This window comes from Eurypyga helias, unplaced genomic scaffold (assembly GCF_000690775.1).
Source record: "Eurypyga helias isolate BGI_N326 unplaced genomic scaffold, ASM69077v1 scaffold8902, whole genome shotgun sequence".
Classification (NCBI taxonomy): domain Eukaryota; kingdom Metazoa; phylum Chordata; class Aves; order Eurypygiformes; family Eurypygidae; genus Eurypyga; species Eurypyga helias.
Genome location: NW_010235250.1, coordinates 1066 through 18160, shown reverse-complemented (window position 1 = coordinate 18160; position 17095 = coordinate 1066). Strand labels below are relative to the sequence as shown.

The 17095-nt window shown below is 43.7% G+C and overlaps 1 protein-coding gene across 1 annotated transcript; it reads right to left on the bottom strand.

Annotated features, from left to right (window-relative positions):
- Nucleotides 1-1516: 1516 nt before the first annotated feature.
- LOC104505915 (von Willebrand factor-like) lies at nucleotides 1517-16612 on the bottom strand (the record flags this gene model as incomplete). Its single annotated transcript, XM_010146677.1, has 8 exons — nucleotides 1517-1677; nucleotides 2929-3023; nucleotides 3844-4084; nucleotides 9684-9899; nucleotides 10891-11086; nucleotides 14254-14354; nucleotides 14961-15099; nucleotides 16476-16612. Coding segments are annotated over 8 exons (1286 nt in total), but the record flags the coding sequence as incomplete, so codon positions are not given.
- Between the last annotated feature and the right edge of the window lie 483 nt (nucleotides 16613-17095).

Genomic DNA, 17095 nt, shown 5'->3' with positions numbered 1-17095 from the left:
TACTCTAATATTAATATTAAATGAATATTGTGATAAAATATGCAAAAATACATTAATATTAATGTTATAAATGACTGTGTTATGAGAATTCTTTTTTCTGTTGTTGTTTTCTAGTAACACAATAGAAGGAATTTTGAGGGAGAAAACACCTATATTCATATAGAAGTGGAAAAAACAACACACCTTTCTAAAAATACTTTGTCCCAGGGTAAGTTAATTGCTTTTTTTAATGGAATTTCAACTAGTGGATGAAGTCGATTCATTCGAGCTGAAGCCTAAACCACCCTGAGAAGTAATAAGCCACACCTTCTCGACCCGGGAAGGAATAACCCACACCTTCATTTGCTAACTGTTGATGTCCAGTGCATACTAATCTGAGCCTGGGCCTTGAGTAGGTATAAAAGAGTCAACTAATAGTAGTTATCATTTGCATTTCTAGACTTTCTGGGTTGCAGCATTTGAAAATATCTTTCTTTACCATATGGCTCTCTGAGTCAGAAAACTGTACTAGTTATTATATAAAGTCTCAGAACTCTACAGTATTTCAGTCCTCAAACAAAATAAAGACACAGCCGCAACTCTTCTTCCAGCGTCTGTCAGGTACTTTCATCTGCATTTCACACATTGAACATCACAAACTGCTTAAACCCATCAGCCTTCCTGGATGGAGAACTCAAAAGTGCCATTTACTTAAATTCATGAAGAGTGTAGCATGTTCTCCACCCCCATCCTACTTACGTCGTGCCTGAAACTATACCCGCAACCCCCGGTGAGATCCTTCACCTGCCCAGAGAGTGTTGCACAGCACGGAACGCTGAAGCTCTTTTCTGTTCTCGGAGAACAACAGCAGCAATCTGCTGTCTATTCTACTCCATCTGCTTTTTATTAGGGCTCTGATTTGACATCGAGTTCATAGTCACTGGCTTACCAAACTACTTGCTCTATTTAAAAATAACTGAACTAATAAATTTGAGGGTTGCATGGAAATATAACCCTGGACTCCAGAAAGCATCTTAACAGCAAAAAAACCATGCTCAGCACACCACCTGCAACTCCAGGACACCCTCTGGCATCACCTCAGCAAGTTTCATGTCCCACACTCCTCATGGGGAACTCTCAGTGTGGTACAACACGCAGGAAGGCAGCAGCAGAGATGGAGGCAACAAGGGGACAACTAGTGTTATCAGGAGGGTTTGGCTGGATGTGGAGTGGGTATTTGGGATATGGATGCCTCTGTACTTCCGTATCTCTGACTAGGGAAGTTCAGGCTGAGGAGGAGTTTGGGAGGAGAGTTGAAGGCACACATAAATTGGTCTTAAAAATTGGGGTTTTGCTTTTTAATTGTTGATCATTATTACAAGCTAAATTTTCTCTTCTATGCAGATATACTAATAACATATTTCAAACCAGCCACAATTTGACAGAGTAAATACTTCACAGCTGCATACTTCCAAGCCACAAGAAGCCTGCTGTTAGGGAAAATTGAAGGCAAGAAAACAAAGAGGAGCCTGCTTACCATCCCTTTTGGACAGAGGCATCCAGATATGCAGCCATGGCTGATGCACTCCAAGTCATAATTCTGGCAAGTCTTGGCACACTCCAACCCTTCAGCTCTTGGGTTGTTTGCAGGACAGACAAATCTTTCCATGGGGGATCTGCATGACAAGCTCCTTTTTACTTTAAAAAAATAAAATCACAAAAATTGCAATTAGAACCCAAGCATTGTTATCACAGTATTTTTCTAAAGGATGGATCAACGTTCTTATTAGAACATTAATTTGGGATACAGAATGGAGCAATGCCACTACACCACTATGCATGACATCATAAAGGTAACAGTCCCCACTTCCCATGGAATGACATCAGTTAGGCTATCATAAAAAAAATTTATTCCAATATGGAAGCAAAATGAGCTGCACACGGTTTCAATTTCAGATGCCACTCAAGCTATGAGCACACTTTAATGTGAAAGATATTTCAACCTATAGGCAATGTACACAAGCAATGTCAGCACACAATCAATGTCCTGAGAAGCAAGAGCACCAGATATTTTTGTGTTTAGAGTCACTTCCCACAAAGAGTATAAGTACACGGGTGACTGTTAATAACAATGCCCTTAGCTTAAACACAAAGTTTTCAAACTCTCTGAGAACTCAGGTTCTGATATAAGATCAGAATTTCCCAAGAAACTCCAGGTTATTATTTCAAGTAATGATAAATATGCTTCTATGATGTTTCATAAAGCACTAGTATCAGGAAAAATATGTCTTAACAACATTGCAGCAAGAGTTTGGTGAGATATACACCTAGAAGGCTTCACCTGAAGGATAGTGGGGGTCAGCCAGACCACTCTCCCATCACAATCCCATAAGCTCCATCCATATATCAGTGAGGAGCCACCAAAAATCCCAGACCACTGATGTCCTATTTTCCAGGGTAGTGCCTAGGCAGTTGTCAGTCTCCAGGAGCTTTTATGGCAATATGACTGATGGCTGGAGGGCACACTCAGTGCCTGGTAGCACTCTAACTTCAAGCCACAAAAAGCATCCTCTGCACCAGAAATAAGTGCAGAACCTGCTAGTCAGAAGCAGACGCACAAAGCTGGCTAGTTACTGATGTCGTGTGATCTTCAAATACCAACTGGCGGCTTCAGATGAGAGCCACAGGACCCCTTAACCTCTTGAACTAAAGAAACGCTGCAGTGTCTAACTATAATTTTGACAGGTGGGACACAATGAGCCCTGCACCCTCCCACACAAACATTTTGTTTCTATCCTGTAAAAAAAAAAAAAAGAAAAAGGTTAGAAAAAGACTCATAACATCACCAGCCACTGCAACCGCTGGCATTTCTTCCCTATTCTAGTTTAGCAAGAGACTGAAGAGGAAAAGAAATCAGAAAAAATATTAATTCTTTTAAGGCATACTAACTTCTGGCAGATGACCTCTCATCAGCGAAAACATCTGGCAGGAAGGCACCAGGAACTCTGTTCGTACTGCAGTGCATGAAACCATTTTCACAATAGCTGAGAAAAACAAATAGAGCTTATATTTAACAAAGTGACATTTAGTTTTGACTTACACGGTTGTTTTCAGACAGTCCTGCAGGGAAGTTGTCAGAGTACAAAATTACACCTCTCATTGGGGCTGATCTGTGCTTTTCCATCCACTCTGCTTTTTAACCTTAAAGGTAAACCTTCCTCAAGATAGCTGCAATGATCTGCTAGCGTGGCAACCCAGCTGTATGCCAGCCCTGTCCCACGGAATCCAATGTGTCTCCACGGGGATACAGCTGGGCAAAATAATAGTCAGGTCTGTTGTGGGGAGAGGACAGGGACCATTTAGTGTCTGCAACTCAGGACTTCTGTGGCAGAGAAAAGGACGGGACACTGTTCCCAAAACTGGGCTTGCCAGAAGCCATCCAGCCATTACGTTCCTACTCTCAGTGTACTGCTTCTCAGCTTAACAATTAGAAACACTAATATTTGTGTCTTTGATAGAGGTAATTAGGTTTTAACATTTAAGAAATGTATCTCAGTACATTAAAGTGACACTTTAAAAGCTTACAAAGTTGCTATCATCATCAATTAAACTCCATTTCAAACTGGCAGGACCTGTTCATGGAACAGGGCTTAGTACTGTTTTCTAAGGCGGTATTTGAAATTATAGGGATAGAGAAACAACAGCAAAACTAGCCATTTCATTTGTCGGGGACAAAATCTTCCCCTCTTTTAAACTAGTTTCAGTGAAAGTGAAGTAACTGAGGAACTGAAACAGTTAACCACTCTGGCTATCCAGAAAGTGGAGTGACAGCGCGTAGGGATGAGTTATGAACATCGCGCTTACCACATGGTGTAATGATCCGAAAAGACGTCCTCTGGCTGGAAGATCTCACCATCATAGTAACAAGAGCATAGGGCCTTGGGCACACACTGCTCACGCTCGTCCAGGTAGTGCCCAGGGGGACAGTAGCATCCTTCCACACAGAGTTCATCACAGTCCTCATCCGGGTAGGACAGAGATCGGCAGGTCTGGTTGCACGATGTGCCACACTGCTGGTACACTTGGCCCTCAGGACAGGTCATTGCTGTTGAATGACACGCACGTCAGGGAGACTGGCATTTGATCCAAAGTCAACTAAAGGAAAAGCTGACTAAAGCAGACTGGGAAACTGGAGATGAAAATGTATTTACTCCATTCATCAATCAAGGCCTGTATTAACTGTCTCTCCTTAATTGTATAACACTAGTGAAGCCTTACTACATGCAGTTCCCAATATGGGTCAGGACTGGATTGCAACCCTGGCAATGGAAATCCATCCACAAAATTTCATCCAGAATGAAAAACAGGGATTCTGTCCAACCTGTCTTATTACTAGGATCTGCAAGTTAGGAGCATTACAAGTGTCAGGTACATAGGCACACTTCTCCTTTGCAACACGGTTAGGGACAATTTGGTGAAAATGAGTAGAAATGTAGGTTTCTGCCTTGATAAGCAGGAGCTGCAATAGTTTAAACCCTCACATCTCAGCAGCTCTCTGTGATTTCTGTGGAAACAGGTGCAAATAAAAAGTAATTTAGTGATTGTGAAGCCAAACCTTGCATAATAACGATTTTTGATGATGAATTCATTTTTATGGAGACCTAATTATGGCCTTTGGAACCATTTTTGCTTCATTGTTTATACAACTCCCACTTAGTTCTACGGTGGGTATGCAACCTCCTTCGCATACATCAACATTGGCACTAGATGGCAGCTATGACAACACATTTCAGAGGAGAAGACAACCAGACAGTATTATCGAGGGCTTATAGCAGGCTTTCTGATAACCAGGATTGACAAACCCTGCCGTTTGTAGCAACATTCCAAAGCAAACGGCCAGAGCTGTAAGGTGATTAGGTAGGATGTTCAGTGGAGTGAGGGAAGCAGCTGCAAATAAAAGTTGGCACATTTGTACTGTGCTAAAACAAAGATCAGGGGGTTACAAAGAAAGCTCTTCCTCTTGTTATTCCTGCAGATTGATCTGATAATCCCTACCATGTTTAACATACCTTTGACAACACAACCCAAGAAATTTATGTGTGTTCATCAACATGGTAGGCAAATACATCCTAACTCAGAAATAAATGATGATAGATTCACTCAGGTTTATAGAAGTCTTTCACAGCTATTCACAGAACAGTGCTTCTAATTTACATAAACATGCTACCTGCATTAAATCAAGTACTGAACAGGCACAGCCCAGGGATGAGGACCATTTTAAAAGTAACTTTCATCACTAAAGGCATGTGCATGCAAGACAAACGTGAAGCCTCAGCCAAAACTACGAATTGCTATACAGGATCCTCTGGAAACAAGGAACTGGTTTGGCAGATTTCAGGCAGGGACAACAGTTTACTAGAGTTTCAAGATTCAAAAAAGATAGGATAGCTGAGCCCAACACCCTACCCTACTTTCTAGTCAGTGGTAACACTCCCTGCCCACAGGGACTTTGCAATGGTTCCCTTTCTTAACAAAAGGTTTGTAACTCATCTTACCTGCCCATGCACTTCCTAAGATTTTAGAAACATTCCCCATCTTTCCAGTTATGCTACCCACTCCCACATTCACACTCGAAGTCTCAATGCACTGCTCCATCATCTCCCAGCAACATCTTTTTTTAAAAGCAGAAAGGCAAGACAACTGACCCATGAGAGGCCTGTTGTCTGTACACTCTGTAATACACTCACTAAAAAAAAAAAAAAAGTTGCAGTTATTGCCAGAAACGAAGTGCATCTAGTCTCTATGGATGCCCGTTACAAAACCAAAAGAGCTCAATGCTGTGCTGTGAAGCTCAGCCTGTCCTAGGGATAAAATGGGAAATAGTGAGAAAGCATTGGAAAAATGTGTATCCATCGGATAGTTCATCCGGCTTCTTGTGAGTGGGTTTTCAACACAGAGTGAAAAAGGCATAAATCCTGACCAGTTTCTTGGGCAGCATGAAGTGAAAACACAATCACACCTAGGTCCTAGGCTTTGGGTGAAGACACACCCTGTCAGCAGTAGAATTAAGACAGCTGCTCTACCACCACCAGCGGGCACGCTGAGCCCCACCATGTGATGTAGCCACCCTCCAATGCTGTTCAGAGTCTGCCCTTATTTCCCTACTCCACAAGCCAGCACGTTTGAGTTTATCCCATACAAATCCTCTCACAGAAGACATGCAAAGATCAGCACCACCACATGAAGGAAAATAGGAGGCTTGTCAACAGGTCCTAAAGGATAGTTTTGCATGAGTGTGGGAATGTGGAAACTGGGAAGAGGTAGCAGTCCTTCACAGCAGCTGTGCTAATTGGACTATTCCAAAAGTGGGGCTTGAAAAAAACCAGCAAAATACTTAAGCCTCCTCTTAGCCTCAAATTGTATGCAGGTATTCTTAAACTGGAAAAAAATCATAGAATCATTTAAGTTGTAAAAGCTACTTAATTCATCATGTCCAACCACTAACCTAACACTGCCAAGTCCACCACTAAACCATGTCCCTGACCTCAACATCTACATGTCTTTTAATTACCTCCAGGGATGGTGACTCGACCACTTCTCTGGGCAGCCTGTTCCAATGCTTGACAACTGTTTCGGTGAAGAAATGTTTCCAATCTGAACCTCCCGTGGTGCAACCTGAGGCCATTTCTCTTGTCCTGTCACTTGGGAGAAGAGCCCAACACCCACCTCTTTGCACCCTCCTTTCAGGTAGTTGTAGACAGCAATAAGGGCTCCCCTGGGCCTCCTCTTCTCCAGGCTGAACACCCCCAGCTCCCGCAGCCGCTCCTCACAGGAATTGTGCTCCAGACCCTTCCCCAGACCCGTTCCCTGCTCTGTACACCCTCCAGCCCCTCAGTGTCTTTCTTGTAGTGAGGGACCCAAAACTGACCCCAGGATTGCAGGTGTGGCCTCACCAGGGTCCAGCACAGGGAGACAAGCACCTCCTTAGTCCTGCTGGCCACACTGTCCCTGATGCAGGGCAGGATGTTATGACCTTCTTGGCCACCTGGGCACAGTTCTACTCAGTCAGCTGTAGACCAACACCCCCAGGACCTTTTCCACCAGGCAGCTTTCCATCCACTCATCCCCAGGTCTGTAGCATTGCAGGGGGTTGTTGTGGCCCAAGTGCAGGACCTGGCACTTGGCCTGGTTGAACCTCACAAAACTGGCCTCAGCGCATCGATCCAGCCGGTCCAGATTCCTCTGTAGAGCCTTCCTAGCCTCAGCTAGACTGACAATCCTGCCCAAGTTGGTTTCATCTGCAAACATACTGAACTTGATCCCCTCATCCAGATTACTGATAAAGATATTAAACAGAACTGGCCCCAGTACTTAGCCCTGAGGAACACCACTTGTGACCAGCTGCCATGGGGATTTAACTCCATTCACCACAACTCTTTGAGCCCCAATGTCCAGCCAGTTTTTTACATGCATGTGCACAAGAGACAGCCCTTCACAGTATAGCCTACGCTCCTTCTATCAGCGTGAAGCGACTGGCTGCATTCCTTATTCATGGTGGCCTTAAGGGCACAATTCAGCTCTTGCACAACAAAACTGCAACTAAAATAATTTCAAAGACACGGGAGATTAATGCGCTTGCTAACTTGACACACAGCTAATGCTGTGCTACACTAGTAAATTCCCTCCCTGCCACTTACCCACTTCACATCAGGTATACTGGTTCTGTCATTTCCCAAGGAGCTGAATCCCCGTTGACCAAAGCAGGAGCGGAGCATGTGTTCAGTGCACTGAGCCATCAGCACCAATTATGCAACCTGCACATTCACGTCTCAAGTCCATTAAAAGAGGGATTGTTCTCCTTCATGCGACAAGAGATGTCTGGGGCATCAGGATTATTTAATGGGGGCTGATGGATCTGCAGTCAGGGAAACCGTCACTTTATGAGAGCATAAAGCGCTCTGTAATGCACAGAAAGGAGGAAGCAGCTCTGCACTATTAAAGATTAATTGTGAAAATTGACTGGTTCAATTACAGAAAGAATGATGGTGCATTATCACGGCTCTTTCTTTCAGCCTCTAGACCTGCACATTTTTAAAAGGATTTTTATTACATTACTGTTCCACTATCTGAACATTTACATAAACTAGGTAAAATATTATGAAACCATGCAGCAGTTTAACATAAACTGGTTTTGTTCTCATTCACAGTAAATGCTCTGCAGCCTGCAGAAGCTGTAGTCACTGATCTTAGAGGTACAGACCCTACCAGGTGGAAGGCTGGTGACCTCTCTTTATCCCTCTATTCCAGTTTCTACACACTCAGTTTAGAAATGTTTTTCCCACTCACTATTTGCGAAGAAGTAGCAGAACCAATCTGAACAGCTGCCAAGCATAGACACTTTCCCCCAAAATTTTCAATTGTCTTCTTTCCTTAACAGCAAGTTTTTCAGGAAAATGGAAAACATGTCCATTTCACAAATATTGATGGGGAAAAGTGTGTCCACGTTCCATTAAAACCGCATTGCAATGGATTTTTTTTCTTACCACATTGGCCTAACAGAGAAAGAAAATAAATAAAAGGTGTTGGCTGCTTCTGCTCCAACTTCTTAGCACTTTGGCTATTAATCTTGCACTGGACTGACCTATGCAAAAAACATCCCATTCTTTCTGTTACCCCACCTCTGTAACCCAAACCTGGAGCCTGAATTTTTGTTCTATCCTCTTGCAACATCTCATCTTTCAGACTGCAAACTTTTGAGCCAGGGTTGCCATTTATTACAGGTGACATCCTGCAAACAATCCTCGGGGGAATTCAAAACTCAACTCTTGCTGACTCCCACAGGAGTCAAATGTCTACACAAAATGCCACAGACAAAGCTCTTGTTTGCCTAGCTCAGTGGTGCCACCCACAGTGTGTTGGTCAAGGTTCAAATCTCTTTTCTTGCACCAGCTGCCACACCATACTAGAATTTACCAGAAGAAGGAAAGGAGCTTGTATGTGATTAGCAAAATTACGTTCACCCACTAGGTGAATGGTGTACACAAAATGAGATCTGACATCGATCTCAAACCTCTGCACTGACAGAGTGGTAATCAAGCTGCTAAGAGAGAGAGATGCCAGAGAGACACTCAAAACTTGTCAAGACAAGACCCCAGGCAATCTGCTGTAAGTTAGCCCTGCTATGAGCAGGGGTTATACCAGAAGACTGCCAGAGGTCCCTCCTGACGTGTGTGTCTATACTTGTATGATTCTGTTCCATGATACCATTTGACTGAGTACCTGCCTTTGTGCTTCCCCCAGACCCTCAACTTCAGCTAAAGTCAAGAGTCACTGATGAGGTCAGGGACTGGGAAGCTTGGGCCTTGAATGAAGGAGATACCAAAAAACCAATTACTACAAATCACTTGGAGATTCCTACCCAAAAGATTCCAAGTAAGTAGCTAAAACTTAAGTACAGCTGAAAGTGGAAATCCAGTCAAAAGCTCTGCTATGTCACATGACTGCTTCTCTCCTCATGCTGAGCAGTCCCTGTGAACAGTTTTTTGCATCCTTGCTGGAGTGGAGGAAAGACAAACTCTCTCATTTGGTGTAAGAAATATTTGGCACCTTGCAGAAATCATCTCATTCTAGATTTCTCACCTGGCATTGCCCAGAAATTCTACTGAGACAAGGAAAATAAGCGGGTTTAGGAGCATTTCACTTACGGCAGAAGTCAGGTTCTCTCCACTGGATCAGGACATTCTTCCTAGCACAGGCTGCTGCATAATTAGCAATAGCAGAGCACAGACAATCCTTGCCATTGGAACAGGAGCAAACATCAAAGCGGCAGTTCTTCACATAGGGAGTGGCACTGACTTCATGGTGACAGGGTTCAAATGCAGAAGACATCAGAATTGAGCAGGAGTCCTCAGCATACTTGGCTATAAAGAGAAAAACAGCATGTTTGATCTGAATCAACCAAAAAATCTAGAAGAACCACAGCAAGAACTTTGTTTTTATTTTCTAAAAAAAAAAAAATAAAAACCAAGCCCACACAGAATAATAAAATAGGAACAAGTAGCCATAGATAGTATCTTAGCTCATAGGTCATGAGCTCCACTAAAAGAATAATGTTTCACTAGTAAAACAAATTAAGGGAAAGCAATGCTTTTATATTCTGTTACCGTTATTTCTAGTGCTGTACTTCCTTTTACAGAGCCCCCACTTTCTGCTGCTTTTTATATTTACAGAATTACACCTTCTAGACTGCACTGCACTCATGAATCACTAGTGCCTGCTCTGATCTACAGCCATGATATTTTCTGTGTGCTTGCTCCTCCCAAATCAGAGGTTACTGTAACACCTGGGACAAGAAAATTCTCCTTGTGTCCATCGAAGACAGCCAAGCAGCATGAAGGGGAAGTGGAAGGCTGGCTGTTGGAATGCAGTACAAGGAGGGAGACAAGGGATCAGGTGTAAGGCATAAGGACAGAGGGCTGAAGAAGACAGGTGTTATGTCCACCCAGAGGATAAACACAGAATTGATATCAATTGTAAGAGTACTTTCAGTGGCGTAAGTTTGCGCTGTGTCTGTGATGGTCTAACTCTGACTGCAGTCCAAACTGAACAGCAGCATGATCCCAGGTTACTGATTTTTGTTTTCAGTTTTCACAAAACTTTAGATTTTCTTTAGGAAACCTGCATCAATCAGTGTCTCTCTTGTGGTGTTTTTGATTGGGGTTTTTTGTTGGGGTTTTTTGATTGTTTGTTTGTTTGTTTTTAACAGAGATTACAGTTACTCTGCTGGCAACGTAAGGAACACTAACTTCTCTTATTTTTTGGGGTTGTTTTTTTTTGTGTGTGTCTGTTTTTGTTATGTAAAATGGAAGATCACAGTTTGCTGCACATTTACTTTTGGATGGAGTTCAGTACCTAAACGAGGGTTGAGATTGCAGGGATGACTGTCTTGTTTTAACAAGTCTTGGCAGTCTGCATTGAGCTTCCAGGAGTTTCCAAAATCTTCCAGAAGAGCTTCCACCATGCCAGAAGGAGTAAGAAAGTCGTCCCCTTGGTTACCATTGTAATTTCCACATAGCCCGCACATCCTTTCAGAATAGACTGCAGAAAGCTGAGGAAAACAGTATTAGCCTGGTCATCCTTGAGAATAGGTCACCACTGTATAGCAAGATTTTCTATAGAATGAACCATACACAACAATCAAGAAAATTCTCAAATACAAAGTAAAACATGACAGGCACAATTTCATTGTACTACATTTTTAAACTTCTAACAAAAATGCTACTATTATTAGCAGCAGGACAATTTCTGCATGCTACGCTATGGTGACAATTTCAGATGGAAGCTGAAGGTGACTAGGAGAAAAAAGCTTAGTTTTGTGCCCTTTTTCAGCACTCCAGTTTAGTCTTTCCCCATTTTTCCCCTTCTTTCATATAAATGAGCAGGGCAACAGTGGGGGTTGCATTTTTTAACATAGTGAGATAATTATATTTCCAATGGTAATTTGGGAAAAGATACGGCACCTGAAACCATTTCATAGAATCATAGAATGGTTTGGGTTGGAAGGGACCTTAAAGATCATCCAGTTCCACCCCCCCTGCCATGGGCAGGGACACCTTCCACTAGACCAGGTTGCTCAAAGCCACATCCAGCCTGGCCTTGAAGACATCCAGGGATGGGGATTTCATATTTTACAAGAATGTTTGGAGATGAAAAAATTTAAACAGATTGTTTTGTAACAAAACAGAGACAGTGTTGGTGAACTTGTTTCCCTAAACATTAAGGGCCATTAATAAAATAAGAAAGAGACTACTAACCCTAAAGTTACATTACCTCATATTAGAGCTTTCTCCTGCCTAGGGAAACTTATGATGCACTAAAAGCAGCATGGCAAACAACCCACATGGCAGATGTTTTGCAGTAAGAATAAGGCAGGGTGAAAAGTACAAGGGACATCTGAAATGGGACCCTAAACATGAGGGAGGTCTCCTAAACAACATCTGCAACACCAATATCTATTATTCCAGTAGGAACTCTCAGTTTCTGTTAAAGATCTGGTACATCACAAATACTACAAACTGTCTTTGTGGGTTGACAGAGTGCTCTAATGCTAGAGCAGCTCTGTATGCATTAACCAGAGTGTCACTGTCAGTCAGATTGGCAGGAGTAGTAAGTGAAACAAAACCAAAAAAAGCTGGAACACATTTTTGTGGAAAAAAAAAACATGTTTCTGTATAACTAAAAATAAAACTAAAAACATTCTCCAAAATATAACCTTGTACTACCCTCCCTTTGAACACAGTGGTCAGAAAGTAAATATGGAGTATCTAAAGGAACAATCATGATTTATCAGAGGATATGTAGCCTTATTACTCTGACAGGCAAGGATGCTACTTTTTCACATACTCTGCAGACAGACAATGACTCATAAAAATCCAAATTCTAAAGTATTTTTGAAGCATCAGTACTTAACTGGAAGTCCAAATCCCAAACATCAAGTGGTCACAGAAAGGGGAGCCTTCTTGAGGAACATAGAAAGAATTTTTACCAGAAGTCTGGCCAGGGTAATGGAAGTGTATCACTTCCCCCAATTGTCAGAAATACTTGGCAACAGGTCAGTCTACAAATCCAGGATAAATTAACTCTCCAAAAGCACTTAAAAAGATGCTTTAGATACCCAGCGAGGGAAGGACCTCAGAGCAGAACTGGATAAATGCAGACGATCGGAGGAACTTCCACTGCTTTTATGGGTGAAGGATGTAGAGCAGAAAATTAGATTTGTTTTAACTGTAAGAAAGAATTTGCTAGGCTGTAGAGGTCTCTGACCAGGCAGAAAAATACTTTGAATACAAAGGAAAGCCAAAACTTCTGAGATGTGCCAAGGAGTGGAACTGAATTATTCCCAGCCCAAGAAAAATCTTCTTGGACTCTTGGAGCACAGAGATACAGGCTAGATCAAAACAACAACAGCAATACCACAGGTGCTTTCCAAAGTTATTCTTGACCTTTCTTCTTTGTTGTCTTTCAACTCTTGTACTCACTTCTGACCTAGCTTTCATGAACCCATACACTTTGCCAGATGTGAGATTTTTGGCCAGAATTTGGGGCAGGTGAGGAATGTGCAAAAGCCCTGCCATGGTTCAGAGATGACAGTACTCACTGCTCAGTAGAAACAGCAATGCCAAGAAAACCATCTCTCTTGGCAAAACTCTTGTCGGTGAGCAAACACGTCCCACGCTACTGCAGGTGGGGCTGAAAGGCAGCAGGGCTGTGGTTAAGCACCTGTCCCTGCAAACACAGCAGTAGTACACAGGGCTGCTGTCGCCAAGCATCAGGCAGGAGCACATCGCCTTGACTTAGCACCCACAGCCTGCACATCATCACTCCAGCAAGCAACACTACAGGCAGACTCACACCCCCGAGGGAGCGAATACATCCTTAGGGACAACACTCACAGTCCCTAAGACCTACCGATCCAATGAGAACAGCCTCTTGTACGAGCAAAGAGAGCAATAGATAGTTTAGTCAGAGAAGCTGTGATGGGTATCAGCTATCAGGAGACTATTCCACAGCAAATAATCTTCTCCCTTTTCCTCACTGGCTTTTCTGTGCTCTAATTCATTCTGCAGCTTACAATGCACACACCAAGGAAAAAAAAAAGGTATTTTATGTAGAGCTTTCTGTTGTTGCAGCTAGACTGCTTCCTGTAGAGCTCATTTCTTTTAAACCTGTTTTGGGTATTCTTACACTCCACTGTGGTCTGCAGCACAGACAAACCCTAATTGTTAATCAAGGGTGACTTTAAACATTCCTCATAGTAGAGGGAGTATGCAAGATATCTTGTATGAGTTAATTGATTTTTCCTAGAAATTATGAGTAACTGTGTCCCAGAGGCATATTCTTCCCTTAAGTCATACAAATCCATTGCTTTAGATAGGACAGTCAAAGCAAATGAAAGCAAAAATACAGTTTGGAGGCTATCTGCTGAACAAAACACAAAATTATTCATGGTTACTAATGGCTGTCATTGCACAAAAAAAGACAGGAGGGAGAAAAAAAAAAAAAAGAAAAAGCTACCAAGCTGCTGTAGGATGAAAACGTTTGTTTCTGGAACACAAAAGGACCTGTATATCACTCTGGGCATGGCAAAAGAGAATGGAATTTCTAACATGCAACACAAAACAATTTCTCACTTCAGACAAGAATATCTTTGTACATGTTTGGGTGGGACAAGAGAAGGGGCAACAAAGCAGAAATAAAACAGGTAGAAAGGAGTACCTTCACTAGGAGTTCACCGTGACCATCCCAGTCAATCTGCAAATCTTCCCCATAGGTAAGGCGAACGGAAGTCCCCACGGTGCGCTGGATACGAAGGGCACCTTAAGGCAACCACAAACTGTCAGTCAAGCCAGGATGCAGTGTTTCATTGCCTGGGACTGCTGTGTCATGCCGAAAAAGCCAGCAGAGTTGGTGCCACAGAGCAGAGGACACGCAGGTCTGCCAAAGCAAGGGGTGCCAGCAATGCCCACTTCACACTTCCCGAGTTTTGTGCCTGCTCAGCAGTTGACATCTGCATGAACTGACCCATAGGCTCTGTTTTAAGGTACTTAGGAGCCCTAGAAGGGGATATATGTGCATTCTGCAAAAACTCAGGCATTAACTGTGATACTTTGCAAGGTAACGAGGGATTTTGAGCCTCTGGATGAAAAATAATAATAATCTTAAAAAGCATAGACCAGCAGTTGTTTTCAAGATCACATCTCACATATCCAGACCAGCTTAATTCTCCTGAGTTCAGAGGAGCTAAGCCAAGATGTGTCAGCTGCATGGAGGGGAGCTGGAATGACAGAGCTTCTAGAAGAGTCTGCAAGTGAGAATTTGGAATTGAAAACATTTTTTGCTTGAACTGGGCTAAGGCATGACAGAAAACACTAGTAAGTAGGACTCCTTCAGTGGCTGGCCAGAGTTAGACCGTGCAAACACACCTTGTAGCAAAGGGATCCGTATGTCTTGTCCATTCAGTGAAACTCCTCCTCCGTGTTTCATTTTAATGAGGCTGTTGTCCATATCCCGGATCCGGACAGAAGCCGAGCGCGTGCACACAGCATCAGGATCATCTGCACACTACAGAGAAGCAACATTTTGCCTTGAACCTCAAGCTTTCACTTGATTGGTGACTTAGACCCAGGCCTCCAAAAGGCATTTCAACATCTAATTCAGGAGGTTTTATGGATCTAACTTCTGCATCCTACAAACACCAGGCTGGTAGCCTTTCTTCCATCATCCTGTTAACCATGCACCAGGAAGCTACCCACAGCTCCTGTCTCAGAGCCTGGAAAGCAATCGGTTTGCTTTACACCGGACACCTGCCCGTGCTGGTTCCCAGCATCCAGCCCCTCCGGCTGTGGCAGGGGCAGGAAGAGCACACCGCCCCACATGGCCCCTCTGACTGGGAAACAGCTGTGTGGGTCACACTGCCTAAGGCTCTTGTGCTGTTTATTTTCCCCAGCAGCAGGTTACACAGATGAGGAACAGGGATTGCAGGCCCCTGGCTCTTCTCCCGGATTTTGAAAGGGAAGTTTCAGTGGAAACCTGTTCTGCAAGTTCCCAAGCACAGATGACCTCAGAGCTGCATTATCAGAGCTTTCTAAGGAAGGATACAGACGTAGATGGTGTGACTGTCACACCCATTTCTCTAAAGCCTGTGACTTCTCTGTTACTCTATCCTGCAAGGCAAGGTGATGTTACCCTTCAGTCCTGTCAGTCTCCTGACTCCATCGTACCTCTCCCTGCCTTGAGTTCTTCTGCCCCAGTCCCCTTTCTTTACCTCTGCTTAATTCAGTACCCTTTTCAGTCTCCAGGTTAGTCTATTCCCATGTGCAACTGGTTGATTAATTTAACGACCGTGTTATCATCCCTGTGACACCCCCTCTAGGGTCTCCTTCTCTCCCCACACTGGCCTGGCTCCCTTTCCTGCCTCTCTCCAGCCACCTCACTGACCTCCAGCTGCCTTTCTCACATCCCTCAGGGGAGTGGTGAAGAAACTCAGGAGCTGCTGACCGGCTAGTGAGCAACAGAAATCACCTGCCAACATGAGCTAACAGAAGGCAACCCAAGGTACCACTCTGCCAGCACACCCTACGTGATTTCTGAGAAAACGTCTTTTCCCCAGGAATTAGGGAGGCCCTGGCCTTCAGACTGCTTTGCAAGGGGTCCACCTGCACCTCCAACTGTTTGGTCAGCTGGCAAAGAGGCATGAGGGCTTGTTCCCCAAATCTCCTTACGAATCTCAGTCCTCAGGTAGGCTCCTGGGAATGGCAGCAAGGAGAAGCAAAACACTTATTAACTAAGGAGAAAGACTGCATCTGTTATTTAAACTAATTATTTCACAGGAAAATTACTTCTGTTGGCCGGTGCATCTGCAATTCATATCATACTCCCACAGCCCTTCCCACTCTCTCAAGAGCCTGTGCAGAGGCACCCGCCAAGGCTGCTGTTACCTGCACAGTCTCGATGATCACAGAAAAGGAATTTTCCACGCAGTCCTTGGCAAATAAGTATTGACAAATCCCACTGAAGGTAAAATACTTGTTGTCGAAGCTTTTGAAATGGGACTGGCCGGTGACAGAGCATTCTCCTGAAAAATGCAGAGTGCCATTAATCACCCCAAAGCCAGCTGCGAGCAAAATCCTCCCTACCCACCCATCCCCCACCCCCCAAGGCACTGAGGAGGAAGAGTAGCCCAATGGCGCAGGTTGCACAAGGTCTAAGTTCCCTGCAGACCAGAAAGCACCGGCAAGATGCTTATCTCACTGTTTATTCCTGTAAGTCATTACCAGTAGCAACAGAGGCACTAACAAAGGCTGCAGAGTATGGTATAAATCGCACTCAAGAGCTGAAATTCATGGCTATAAAGCCGATATAATGTTTCAAACAGAGGGTCATGAGGACATCAGCAAACAGCTCGGCTCTGCACTGAAGTGGATTTGTTTCTTCTGTTGTGTACACGGCAGTGGCTCTGGACACTCAGCACAGTCACCCAAGCTCTCCTCAGGCTAGGTCACACCTAGCACCTAAGTGACGGCTGCTGGTGGCACTAAACAATTGCAAATAGCAACCC